Here is a 14,407-nt window from a genome sequence, read left to right as displayed (position 1 = left end):
AGAGCCAGTGCACGGCTAAACACGGGCACCCGACTCCCAGCAATCAGCCTCGTATGGATTAGCCTTGAGTTAAGGAGGCTGCTGCAGTAGCCTGAGCGTGGCTTGCTTGCTGTATGTTGGTGTAATTGCACTTTTGGGGTGGGGGGGGGTGGGGGGGCGACCTTTTCTGCAAACTCTGAGGAGATGCTGTTGTTGTTGTTTACTCTGAATTTAGCCCAGCATTGCCCAGTAGCAACCCCACGGCCCGCAGGTCTGCTGCAGCAGTGCATTCTTAAGTATAAATTGCAGTTTGAACGCTGACCCTCGCCTTTGACCCCTTGAGTCACATGTGCTCGGCCTCCACCCCCACCCCCTCCACCACCATCACCACGGCATATGCTGCTGTCAGTCAAATCTTGATACTTCCTGACCCTACGGCGTGGCTCAGCAAGTGTAAACTGTCTTAGCATTGATTCTCTAATTCACGGCAGCGGATTCTCTTCAAATTGAGGCTGGAAGGCTACTTTCTGGGCAGCCTGTTCAGCAGTGACCTCTGGTCTTTAGCTACCTCTGAAAATAGGTATTATTTTATATAGAAAACTGTTTATGTTATTGTTTGGTGTATAAATAGTCAGTGTGTGAGTTAAGTTGGGGTGACAAATGCTCAGATTTGCATATTTACCACCCTGTTATTTGACCTGAATTCATTTAAACTAACAGCCATCGGCAAATGCTGGACGTCTGTCTATGAAATATTTACATAGACGGTCAATGTAAATGAGCTGAAAGGCCTCACTTGAGGCTCAGTTTATAAATATCAAATTTGAGTATTACATTTTGTAAAATATTATAAATTATCTAGGTTATACATCAAATTGTGCATGAACTTAATGTAAACAAACAATATTTAAACTATCTATCTATTAAATGATACTTTTCTCTGATTTTTATTTAAATAGTATGAATTCTTTAATAAATAAATTCTTTACGGATTTTAAAATACAAGCCAGTAAAACCTGTATGATGTGATACTGTGATACTGGTGTAGCACACAGTCTTACATACGATTAGTATGCTAACTATGGCTGAACGATACTGGGGCGAAAACTGACATTACAATAGTGTTTTTACTGCGATATTTATCGTGAAATTACAAAATGAATTTCGTAAATATTTACTATAACAAATTAATAATCCGTCTATACAAGACTGGAGTCAAATAAATGATATTGGGCAGATACGCTCTACCTCTGGTTGATCCGTCAGGGAAAATTAAAGCTTAATAAAAATGATAAAAATAAAAAATGTAATAAAATTAAATAAATAAAAAATTCCTTTTGCATTAAACAGCGAAAAAAGTTTAATCAACGTTAAAGCAACGTTTAATTTAATTTGCCTTATACGACAGATATATTTGTGAAGCTCGAATGCTAACGATGCTTTCCAAATCCTTTTAAAGTTGTTTAATTTAAGACGCTTACCTAAATTTACAGTAAAAACATTTACGAATTTGCTTTGCAGGTTTTCGCCAGCTTCCGAAATGGCCACTAACATATCGCTGCTGTCCAATGGAAACCACGTATCTCCATTTTTGTCCATTTTTAATTTAGCTTTTAATTATTTCACTGTGTGAATAATTCTGGATGAATGGACCAATAGAAATGCTTGAAATGACTTGGTCTGATTGGACTTATTTCCCATTGACCTTCATTCAAGGCTAAGAATTCCAGCCATCTCTTAGGATTAACGTAGAGCAGGTCATGCCTAATGGATACGTGAGCTTCATAGGGACCCTCGCTTCACCCGAATAAGGTCAGATTTCCACGCCCCTAAAATACACTGAATTTCCAAAAGGCTGTAAAACACAGTTCAGTGCCGGCAGGTCAAGTAAATAAGCTCTGTTGCCTTGACGTGAGATCACTGCACCTGCTGAGCTTTTGTTTTTTCTGCAGTGTAGAGTCGGGGCATGCGGCCGGGGCTGGGTTTCATGGTCAGACATCTGACATGAGAGTGGATGAGATCATGTCCAATCTATTAATGGCCTCTATGTCTGCAGCGTTTGACAGCGTTCCTCTTGTGAATGTGGCCCAGCTCCGTATGACTAATACTGTTGATGTCTGTTCCCACCCTCCCCCCGTCTGTTCCCTCATACCTGAGGCGGGGTTGTGTTTCAGCGCCAGTAGGGGGCGTGGGTGAGAACCCTAGTCCAGATATTTCACACAACAGAGAGGCCCGCTGTCCGATCTAGAGTCCGTTTCTCATATTAACCATTAACGTTACAGACAGTCACAACACATCACAGCTCCAACCCCACCCCATCCCCGCGCTGCGTCCTGCATCACGTCCCCTGTTCAAATCCCACCCGAAAACCAAGACCCCAACTAATCTCTCTCCCTCCTTTCTTCCCCCGCAGTTCCCCCAGCGTAAGGCGACCCCCGGGCGCGTCGTCCATATCTGCAACCTCCCCGAGGGCAGCTGCACCGAGAACGATGTCATCAACCTGGGCCTGCCCTTCGGCAAGGTCACCAACTACATCCTCATGCGCTCCACACATCAGGTACGAGGTCCCGGTCCACATGAGCACCCTCTTTGAGCAATGCTGGCTGCCCGGTGATGCCAAATTTGACAAACGCTCCTAGAATAGTGGGGGGTGGGGGGCTACGAATGGGTGGGTTACCTGGCAGCACCAAACAGTTGTGATGTAGCTCACTTTTGGGAGCTGGACCATGCCCTAACTCCTTGTACTGGTAATCCTCCACCTCCTCCTTAGCCCTACGTATACCCTTCACGCTCACTTCACCTCACCCCCTGTCTCCAGCTCACCTCGCTATGCGTCCATCACCAAGCCTCCCAGAACTCCAGTCTCAAAGCTCCGCAGGCGTGGTCCATACTCGTTCCTTCTGACCCCACAGGTGGTTCTTCTATGGCTTCCCTCAAAAGCCATGGGCTATCACCTCCTTTCAGGCCTCTAGAGTTCTCCCCTCAGAGACTGGAGAGTAGAAATAGAGAGAAGCGTCATGTGCTGAACGTTCTGTCTCTTTTCATTTCAGAGCACATGGATGATGTCTCACTCAGCCTCTCCTTTTTCATTTCACAAATATCTGATAGACTTTTTCATTACGGGCTTTTAATGTCCCACAGATCAGGTTCGGGGCTCGGCCCTAGCTCCACACCGAGCCCCGCTTGTAACTGTCTGCGTGATTTATGACGCAATGAAAACCAATGCACCGAAAGATCAATTTGACATGTCATTTTAGTGTGTGTGTGTCTGTGCTAACTGTAATTTTCCATCAGGCCTTCCTGGAGATGGCCTATGTGGAAGCAGCCCAGGCCATGGTGCAGTACTACCAGCTCCAGCCAGCGAAGATCAACGATCAGAAACTCCTCATCCGCATGTCCAAGAGATACAAGGAGCTGCAGCTGAAGGTGATTGGTCGTTTCGTTGAGCGTTCTGTTGCCACACTGCTGCTAGTCTAGGTTTCAGCTCATTTGGAGGAAACACTCTCGGTGTCTTGGATGACGCTGAGCCCGGGTATCGAACCCACAACCCTGGCATCAATAGCTCTGAGAGCTCTGACCGCTGCTGAGCCACTACAGCAGGATCTTCTACAGCAGGATAATGACCCTAAACACACCTCCAAATCCACAGGGTACCGAGTTAGGAGGCTGAAGCTGAAGGATGTGCCATGACCCTCCTGCTGGTCGGCCCTCCCCGAATCAGTGGCTAGAATCAGTGGACCCGAGAATCTCACACAACTAGAACTAGGCCTTCCCAAACAGTTGGCTGAAGAAGCTTAGCACTGTTAGCGATACTAGTTACTAGATACTGTGGACACTACTGCTGTTACTGTCTACTGTTAATGTGCGGTGCTGACCAGTGAAATGCTCTCCAGCATATACAGTGACCATGCAGGGTTCTGATGTGAGTCCAGATGCAGAATCTCATCTATTCGTTTGTTCTTCGTTGCAGAAACCAGGTAAAGATGTGGAGTCCATCATCCAGGACATCAACTCTCAGAGGGAGAGAGAGGAGATGCAGGAGATGGATCGGTAAGATGGCATGATGCTATTGGCGTAACAGCACATACAATCTTTAAAGGTACTGTGGACTGTTCACCTCAAAGCTCTGTGTGTGTGTGTGTGTATGTATGTGTGTGTGTAGGTACCTGCCAGAGCGAGCGCGCTCGCGCAGTCCGATTAGTCGCTCCCTGAGTCCGCGCTCTCACAGCCCCAGCTTCACCTCCTGCAGTTCCACCCACAGCCCCCAGGGAGCGCCCTGCCGGCAGGACTGGATCAACGGCCTGGGCCCGCGCCGGGGATCCTGGGACTGGTCGTCCCACGGGCGGCGGGACGAGGACCCTCGCGACAGAGACGAGTGGAGGAACGGCGAGGACGACAGGCCTAACGGCCGGCTCCCCGAGCGCAGGAAGCCCTACCTCAAACCGGCGGAGCGGGGCAGCCCGCGCATGGATGAGCGGGGCAGGGACTGGTACTCCCGCGGCAGCCCCCAGGGGCCGCCCTTCTCCTCCTACCACCCCCCCATGGACGACTTCTACAAGAAAGAGAGCGCGTACAAATCCGACAAGGCCCTTCGGACGTCCCAGCACCAGAGACACGAGGGCAAGTCCAAGAAAAGGGAGGGCGGGGACCACCACAGAGCCAGACACTCGGAGTCGGAGCTGACGGAGGACGCGGGCTCCGGCAGAGCCGCAGAGGAGCGAGGACGCAGCAAGAGGACAAGCAGAAGACAGGAGCGAGAGGACAGGGAGGCAGAGAACAGCGTAAGATATCCAACATCCTATGCTAAGAGCTAAGAGAGGGGCAGCTGTGTGTGGGTGTGTGTGTGTGTGTGTGTGTGTGTGTAAGAGAATGAGAGTCTGACGATGTGCTTGATCTGTGTGTGACCTGCAGAAAGAAGCTCCTGAGCATCGAGCCAAGGACAGATCGGCTTCTCCCCACAGCAGCAAGCCTTCTGAGCCCCCCGAGTGTGAACGGGGTAGAGAGAGCGAGGTAAACACACACACACACACACACACACACACATTATTACATTAAGTTATTAAGTGGACCTCAAGCTAAATGTAGGATATTGGCCCTTTTCTGACACCCAGGTGGAGGAGTGGGCGAGCGGGGACGAGACGGAAGGCGAGTGCTGGTACCCTAAGAGCATGGAGGAGCTGGTCACGGTCGACGAGGTCGGAGAAGAGGACGACTCCATCATCGAGCCTGACCTCCCTGAGCTCCAGGAGGAGGAGGAGGAGCAGCCAGCGGAGAAGCCCACACAGCCCGCCTCGAGCCCAAACGCCAACCCCAGCGCGGAGGCTCCAGCACCAGTAGAGACGACCCCGGAGGAGCTTCGACCACCTCCAGACGCTGGCCCGGAAGACCCTTCCAGCCTGAGTCGAGCCGAGTCCAGAGAGCCCTCCGTGAGCAGCAGTGCTGCAGACCAGCCCTGCTCTCAGCTCTGCCTGTTCCCCAGCCAGGAGTTCAAGGCTGCCCTGGAGGAGTCCTGCCCTGCAGAACCGCCAGCCTCGTCAGACAGCCTGCCCAACCACAGCAGCGCGTGCGAGGTGGTGTGTGAACGGGAGAAGGCTGCGGACGCAGAAACGGAGGGCGAGTTGGGGGGACCGTCTCAGCCGGACAAGAAGGACGCTCAGAACGTTGAGGAGAACGAGAGTAGAGGTAGCTTCACCAGACAGACCACAGCAGAAAGCGTGGCGTCAGTGAGGTCAGGATGTTGGATGACAATCCCCACCTCATCCCAAAAGCATTGGATGGAGCACCTTCATGGAGTTGCGTAATACCCCTCTAGCCCGCAGCCGGCATCAGTCATGGTGCCGGTAGGTTCATCAGGTTTATCTGCTCCAGAGAAAGAGGGGTATAAAGGCCCTCATCATTGATCATCCATCATCCTGACCTCACAAACGCTCCTGTCGCTGAATGCAATCAAATCCTCACAGCAATGCTCCTCCAAAATCTAGCCTGAGTCAAGCCTTCTTCCCTGGACAGCAGAGAGTGCAGTTACTCCAACAAAAGCAGTAGAAACTCTGCTAAAATACCTTTGATTTCAGAAGAATATCAATGAAAAATTTGCAGGTGTCCACATACTTTTGTCCATATATATGTCTAACAGTGACGGAAATGTTATTATCTCTATGATTCCAGACACCCATAACTCCGTGCCTGCCCATTCACCCCAGAGGGCAGATATCGAGGCTCCTTCGCCGTCACGAGAGCAGGAGAAGATCGTCAGTGAATACAGCATCCCGCTAGGTAACTGTCCGCTGTTATGGCCCAGACTGGCCCAGACAGAAGTTTCGCAAGGGGGCGTGTGTTGGTCTTCACCCTCACTAGTGTCGGGAGTCAAAAAGCAGTAAGACTGGAAGGTACGGCCTTAAATACATGGCTAGATGAGCTCGCTAATCACAATACGCCTGGTCAGAACTGGGGTGAGAGCGACACCCGCAGGTGTGGAGGAGGATGGCTCCTGGGTCGTCTGTGTGAGGTGTCTTTTTTGTACCTTGAATCGAGTCACATTATCTGCTTATTATTATAAGGCTCTGTTGGCGCTGTATTTAGGTCTATTTTGGCTGTTATGCTGCATCTTGAGGAATCTGACATCAAGCATTGTTAGGCATTGCACCCCCTGCTGGGCTGACACACTCATTGCAATGTTTTTTTTGTGTTCCCTTGTGGACGGCCAGGCTTCAGACAGGCTTCTGGAGACCTACTTTTTCAAATGCATGCAGATACGTGTGGACGGGACCTTACTCTAAAGAGTGAGGACTAAGTATTTTTGTAAACCTAATCAGGTTCCTCTGCGGTTCCTCTGAGAGCTGTTTGGGCAGCCGTGGTCGGGGGCGCATTAGCCGAGCGGCGGGTGGGGGAATGAGGCTCGGACGTCAGTGCAGCACATGCTGTGTGGTTTCAGACTGAAAGGTGTGAATGGTCCCCCTGAGAGAAGAGCCTGTCTTCTCATTAACCAGCGCTTAAACAGCTGACGCGCTTACATCACAAAGACATACACACACACACACACACACACACCCCAGCTCAGAGTACACACACAGTAGCAGTCACAGGGGCGTACATGTGCTCACATACACAGACCTTCATACATAGGCATGGACACTCAAGGTCCCGTTGACGCAGATCCGAGCGCGATGTTCCCAGACTGACCACGGGTCAGCTGATTAGAGCCCATCACAGCCTCCAAATATCGCATCTCATCCAGTGAAAAAGGCTAAAATTGACCTCAGATATTGAGTATTTCTCTCATTTTGATCGTTGTAATGATTTTTTTGGGTGAAAGTGAAGTTATTTCATATTTTTGGGCAAATAATTTTGAATATTTCAAGAAACATAAAAGTAATAATAAACATATTAAAATTGTTTTACATTAAAAATGCACCTCAGAGTGCTTTAAAGAATAGCAGAAGAAGGACAGACATAAGTTAGTCAAGATAACGGCATAAAATTGGCAAAAATTACTATTATAATTAATTAATTAACAGCCTAATTGATTCCCGCTTCCAGGCAGTTGCTAGGTTTATGCCACGTGGTCCTTAGGATGACCCTGTTTTTGCTAAGTGCCAGCAGCACTATCCCGGGTACTTGCTGCAATGGTAGTTTTTTACAGTGGTATTTCAGGTGGTTGCTAGGGTGTTGCTAAGTGAGACCTACGCTGTAATCTTATAAGTTCCTAGGTGGTTTGCTATAGTATCCCAGGTGGTTGCTGTGGTATTCCAGGACTGGAAATGAATGGGTCTGCCAGCTACAGATCCTGAGAGTCTGACCTGTCCCTGTGTTTTGTCCCAGGTGTGGAGTTCATCGTACCCAGGACGGGCTTCTACTGTAAGCTCTGCGGCCTTTTCTACACCAGCGAAGACACGGCCAAGACCACGCACTGCCGGAGCACGGTTCACTACAGGAATCTGCAGGTATGCAGGATGCTGCGATTAGCCAATCAGGCCTGAGGTGGTCACCAGTCGGAATTAGGAACGGTCAGCTGGGTCAGATTTCCAAGCTTTATTAAAACTCTCAGCTCTGACAGCTTCAAACCTTGTGCTGAGCTTGAGGTCAAGATGAAATGTGGACGACCAGGAAGTGCTGTGGACCAATCAAATCCAGCAACAGACAGACGGTGCTATTTACACGACATGGACCAAAGTATTGGGACACCCGCTTATTCATGGTTTCTTCTGAAATCAAGGGTCCTAAAAAGAGTCACCAACCCACCTCACCATCTCCATCTCACCCTTGAAATGGTCCCAAAAGTACTGGCTAGAGCTCCACCATCACCTCCATCATTCCAGAGAACACAGTTCCTCCACAGCTCCTCTATGCCGGGGGACTTTATATACACCCCTCCATAGCCCTGCCTGGCATTATTAGGCAGCATGGGGTCGCGCCAGTAGGGTCATGTTGCCTCATGTCTGCTCCAGAGAGTCCATTCTGCTCCATGCGTTCATTAGAACATACAGTGTATCTGTTTCCATGAGCTACTGGTGGAGGTGGTGGTGGTGGTCCAGCGTCTCACTGACGTCATGACATCAGCTAGACATAAACAGAGAATCGTCCTTGACTGCTCCGATGACCTTTGTTGGGTATTTGTCAACACTGCATCCCTCCGTGTCCCGCTCTACTTAGCCTAGGTCGCTACGATCCAGACACGTAGGCACCAGGAAGGCCCCGCGTTGTGGGAGGAGAGCTTCTGGTTAATATTTATCTTCACCATCTGTACCAGACGCTGCGTGAGTCCCTCAGAGCGTGTGTCAGCAGTGTAAGATGAGTGGACTGATAAGGAACAGTAATGGCACGCTATGATACGGAGAGCCGGCTGGGGTTCGGAGAGAGATTTCATTACTCCGCCATCATCACACGGGCCGAATTACCGCCACATGCTGCTGTTATTAGTTATGACAAGCGTAGCTCGTCGAGAGCCCCCTTTGCCAAAAGAGGAGAGCAAGGTATGACTTATGGCAGCACATGTTCCTTTTGCCCCTCTGGGAGAAAGAGTGGGCGAGGGTGGGAGCGGGAGAGGTCGCCCCCTGCTGGACTGGGAGCACAGTTTGCAGTAACAGTGTGCAGAGCACAGTTTGCAGTAAAATGCAGTAATGATTGCCGGGCCATCATTGGCTGCATTGGGACTGTGGCATGAAATGACCTCTATTGTGTTTCCTGTAGCATTTCCTGTGACCCTGCCTGGTAAAGGACTCCAGCCTCGCCCTCGGAGCCTAGGTGGATGGAGCAATTTCCTGAGCTTGACTATCCACAACACAACAAGTAGATCTCTCACCAAAGCACCCCTCCTGAGATTCCTGCTACTCCTGAGAACTGCCCTAGGGCTAAAGCACCGACATGGATCATCTGAGCAGATGGCCGGCTCTGTAGCAGTCCACACTCACTGGCCTCCATCCTTTACTGTATTGCATCTTTCTCTCTCCAGCACACCGGGGTCAAGCGCGGGGAGGAAGCAGGATTGCGAGATTGCTTCAGCATCTGCTGGGATTAGAGCTCTGGGGGCGGGCAGCTGTTCTGTCAGTCAGCGCAGTTTGGTTTAGGAAGAGCGAGGACTCCTGAAGAATCTCACGGCCCAGAGTTGGAGAGAGGGTTAAATTACTGTGGTCGTGCCACCAGAAAGCATTGTGTCTCACAACTGCCGACGTTCAGGGGGAGGAGAACCGCAGCTGGCTTCCGGCTGCATGGGAGATCGGACCGGATAGGAGCGGGACAGCTGGAATTTCTTCATTAGAGAGAGAGAAAAAAAGAGAGAGAGAGACTTTAGCTTCTAGGCCAAACAAGAACGAGGAGGAACGGCCGCTCCGAAAGCTTGACCTTAGCCTGCCTGCTTATCTGTTCCATGATCAGCTGCCTTGTCCCCTAGTGCACTGGTCCTTACTGGCCCCCGGACGGTCCAGACGTTGCTCCGAACGTCTAAATGTCTGTCTAGATGTGTGTTTGTTGGACACCACCACCACCACCATGTTTAACAGTTGAACGGTTAAATGCCTCACCGTTACACCTGGTCCAAAAGAACCGCTGTTCTCTTCGCTTTCAGCTTCACGGCACAATACTGACCTCCTCCTCCTCCTCCTCCTCCTCCTCCTTGTTCAGATCCAGCCCTGCTTCGTTTATTGGTGTCATTGTGCTGGAAGAACTTTAGACACGTCGCCTAAAATACTCGATTACAGTCTGGCAGGCGGAGCAGGTGCTGGTACATGGAAAAGCCTGAACTCGGCAACGGTGTGATCGGATTGGTTTCGGACACCCTGCCGCAATGCAGCCAGCGACTTGTTGTGTCCCAGGCCTGTTGTATTTCATTTCTGTAATGCTATGCTATGCTTGTTGTGTCTCCGCAGAAGTATCTGTCCCAGCTGGCAGAGGAGAGCCTGCTGCACTTCCACTCGGATCCAGCCAGCACGGAGTGAACCCACCCAGGGCCTGGGACTTTACAGCCACCACCAGGGGGAGTCGAGTGGCGCTGAGCTCCACTCACAGCCCAGGAGTGCTTAGCGGAGAGGACGAGGAGAGAGAGACAGACAGAGCGAGCAGAGAGAGAGAGAGGAGGAACGTGAGAGGGAGGGAAGGCGGGATGGTCGAGGGATTGAGCCGGGGTTTGTTTACCACGGAGGACGAGGAGAGGAAAACGAGGAAAGCACTGGACTGAAAGACTGCAGGAGGGAAAGGAGGTCACGGAATGAGGCGTGACCCTGAAATCCTAAGAACCCAGAAATCTTTTGTTAGTAGCATGCTAATCCCACCGCCTTTAGTTAGATTTGGAGATGCTAGGCTAACGTTGCTAATGAACACTGGACGTAGACTGTCACCAATCTCATCTCTGTTTAATATAAACCCGAAAATGGCACTCGGACGGTCTCTCAAAACAAAGGCAAGACAAATCGATGTGATTCAGAAGTTTTTTTAAGCTTAAATGTTTAACAAAGGCCTTTTCAAGATGTTTTACTAAATGATTATTGTTCAAAAACCTGATCACAAACGATTTTTTTAAGCTAAGAAAGATTTTTGGCATGTATGCTGGATTGGTGACAGTCTAAGTGCAGTGTTTGTTAGCAACGTTAGCCTAGCATCTCCCATTTTAAACCAAAGAAGCACACTTCAGACATCAAACATGTCTTGGCTGATCGACTGCATCTGGGGTCAGGGATCAGTCGTGTTTATTTGTTTATATTTTCACTGGACTGACTAGTCCATTAAAGTAGCCAATCCCCGATCCACGAAAACATGCCACTGGATCGGTTCAGGACATCACAGGGGTCACACGGTCAATCGAAAGTCTCTTCAGCGCAATCTAAAGGGATGGAAGTCCACCAGCCTGTGCCTTTAGCGCAGTCCAGACTGTGTCTTCTTTAAGGGGCGGTCTGCAGAGGGTCTACTCTCCAGCCTGGCATGGTCTAACATGCCTGAAGGAACAGCTCAGCTGAAGACGCTGTAGTGGCTTTCGGTTAGGGAATGCTAAAAAACCATGGACCGTATTTTAATAGATCCGTTTTCCCATGATAAGTTAATCATTTTTTTAAGATATCGAGTTATATACCTTTTAAATTGTCCTCAGCAGCCGGAGTCCCAGAGAGCACAATTGGCCGGGTGGGTAGATGGCGCTCTTAAGCGATGTTGGCCAGCACGGGCGTCTGTTAGCTGGGCTTACGCTCCTAGGTGGACGCCTTGTACGCCTTGTAGTATGTGGGTTGCCATGGGCGACCTTCCGAATGAAAACTCTCCCACTAGTCACCGTGGCGACCTGTGAAGCAGAAAAACATCTGGTTGGCTGCCTTCCCCCCTGTTGGCTCATCACCAAGTCCCGCCTCTGCCCCCTCGTTCTCAACCCCTAAACATGCTTTTTTCAAACGTGCCGAGTGGGCGGAGCCTGCATTTACTTTGACCAGACAAGACGACCATCTTCCCCATTAGTGAATGGTGGATACAGATGATATTTGACCTCCATCTTTAACCGATCCGACAGTGAGCACACGTGCCATCGCTGAGAGGGCGAAGGGCACCGCACGGGTATCGAACCCACAACCCTGTAATTAATAGCCCGGTGCTCTAACTGCGCCCCACTGTTATCATCCATTAATAGTGTTTACAAAAAAACAGCAGTACTCACGTACCGATCCAGCTGTGCTCACTGCGGAAAAAACACAGCGCATCCAACAAGAGCCTCGGATTTACCGTGACCACTAGGGGGCCTGCGATGTGAAGCGAGGCTACATAACTCTAGATCTTAACACCACAAACTGAACTAGTAAAATACGAGTCCATGGCGTGAGCTCGAGCTTCCGGACCGCTGGATTGGATGTGAACGAATGTGGAGTCGCGATTCTTCTGCTTCTAAGTGCCTTTTATACAGTCAGCCTATTTTCTGTGCTCAGGTCAGGGAGAAAGGAACTCAGCGATGTCACTGGATACACGAGAACGTCGCCCCGCGTTTTTACGGAGCCGCTTTTTAAACGTACGACTTTTTTTTTTTTTAAAGAATTGTGCCGATGTTCCTCGGGACTCCGAAGTCCTGAATTCATGCTTATCACAGGAGTCGGGCCGGACGCAGATGAAGCAGGTTAAGCTTGGTTCTAGAAACCTCTCCGTCGGAGAGGGAGAGAGAGGCCAGGCTTTAAGCCCTGTACGTATCTGGAAAGCCGGCCTTCGCTTTTGTCAGTGCTGTGTATAATACCGCTCAGAAAGTAGCAATACTTGAACCGGACCATGCGCTTTATTTATGCTATTTAAGGAGAACTGATGTAAAAACGAATGTGAAGGGTGTGTTAGTGCAGTAGCTTATAGCAGCAGATTGTTGTTGTTGTTGTTTTTTTTTTTTTGTATAATATTAAAATCAGTGTCTCACATTTGAGACACATGAACTTTCTTTGAATATTTTGTGGGATGTTCTGGTGCAAATATGTTTCAATAAACAGTTTTGAGAAGAAAAAAAAAATGGTCTGATTTGGGTGGTTAATGCTTCTGATCGTTTACCCAGATAACATGTCCAAGTGGGGTCTGTACGGGTGGCCCACCTGGGAACCAGAGAGTTTTGTCTATGTATGGATGATGGGACTCATCCGGGGTGTATACACTGAGATTAGGGTGACCTTGGGAAGCCCAACTGGGTCCCGGTACCATCTAACCCATGCCCCCCACATCAGCATGTTGGGGGTAAACACTCAGAGGTGTAAAGCCCAGATAAATTTACCTACGGCCTAAGACTTTGCACAGTACTGTATACAGACAGATCAGCCATAACATTAAAACCACCTGCCTAATATTAGTGTATCAGTGCTGCCCAAACAGAGAGGCATGGGCTCCAGGACTGCTGGAAGTTGTAAGGTGGGACCTCCATGAGCATCAGCGAGAACCTTGGGCGCCCTCTTTTGGTAGGTCTTGACCACTGCATACCAGGAACACCCCACAAGACCTGCCTGATGTTTTGGAGGTGTTCTGACCCAGTCAGTCGTCTAGAACATCACAGTCTGGTTCTTGTCAAAGTGTCTCCGATTCTTACGCTTGTCCATTTCCCCTCCGTCACCTCCATCACACTGTACACTTGATGCCTGACCCCTTGACAGGTGTCTTTTGAGGCCGGATCAGTCCTGTTCTTCTCTCTCTACTTCCCGGGCGGTGGTTTTAATGTTATGGAGCAAACCGGTGCCTTTCTCTGGATTCATCTTCTGCTTTAGGCTTCTGATAGATGGAGAGTCAGAGTTAAAGCCATGCCGTGACGAACTAACGGAGAATTTGGCATGGCAGAACTGAGGGGGCGCTGGGGTGGATTACTAACAGGGCCAGTGGGGTTGTTCTGAATACCAGCAGCCTCGAGGCTCAGAGTGGCTTAAATACTTGGACGATCCACGGCAGATATAAAAATGAGATGACTGGATAGCTGACTTAACGTAAACAAAGCCATTCAGAGCCGAGGTACAACACAACCAAAAGTCCAAAAGCTTCTCAGAACTACTGAGATCTTTTTTCTGTGACCTTGCCAGACGTCTGGTTCCATTAACAACCACTGTGACCCATTCTGACTCAGTAAATATCTCCAGTTTGCAGCGTTTCACACCAAACCCACTCAGAAGGACATGGTGTAGGACACAACCCTCACATTTTACAGCACTGTTAAAGCAGTGTTAGACTCCCCCTTTAATACTCTTAAAACAAACCAAAAAAAGAATCAAATGCCAGAGTTGCTTAAAAAAATACACACACACACTTATATATTCCAACACACACACACACATTGATCACCTCGCATTTCAGATCTTACTCACGCGTAAACATTATTCAGATACAGCAAAAAAAACAACAAAACAAGTCAAATTCACTTGAATCGGTTCGTCGGTTCGTGAGAAAAAAAAAGAATCAAATGCTAGAGTTGCTTAAAAAAATCCACACACACTCATATATTCCAACACACACA

At 49.3% G+C, this 14,407-nt stretch overlaps 1 protein-coding gene across 1 annotated transcript in view; it reads left to right on the top strand.

The window, feature by feature from the left end:
• rbm20 (RNA binding motif protein 20) overlaps positions 1–12,868 on the top strand; it is a 71,406-nt gene extending 58,538 nt beyond the window's left edge. The window contains exons 6-14 of the mRNA XM_072671344.1: positions 2,393–2,536; positions 3,274–3,405; positions 3,950–4,029; positions 4,142–4,760; positions 4,891–4,989; positions 5,091–5,661; positions 6,145–6,252; positions 7,798–7,919; positions 10,341–12,868. Of these exons, the coding sequence (XP_072527445.1) occupies positions 2,393–2,536; positions 3,274–3,405; positions 3,950–4,029; positions 4,142–4,760; positions 4,891–4,989; positions 5,091–5,661; positions 6,145–6,252; positions 7,798–7,919; positions 10,341–10,409 (1,944 nt within the window). The 3' untranslated portion in view covers positions 10,410–12,868. The remainder of the gene's footprint in view (positions 1–2,392; positions 2,537–3,273; positions 3,406–3,949; positions 4,030–4,141; positions 4,761–4,890; positions 4,990–5,090; positions 5,662–6,144; positions 6,253–7,797; positions 7,920–10,340) is intronic.
• The last annotated feature ends 1,539 nt before the right edge of the window (positions 12,869–14,407 follow it).

The sequence above is a fragment of the Salminus brasiliensis genome, chromosome 25, assembly GCF_030463535.1.
Source record: "Salminus brasiliensis chromosome 25, fSalBra1.hap2, whole genome shotgun sequence".
NCBI lineage: Eukaryota > Metazoa > Chordata > Actinopteri > Characiformes > Bryconidae > Salminus > Salminus brasiliensis.
This window is presented reverse-complemented; position numbering and strand designations above follow the sequence as displayed.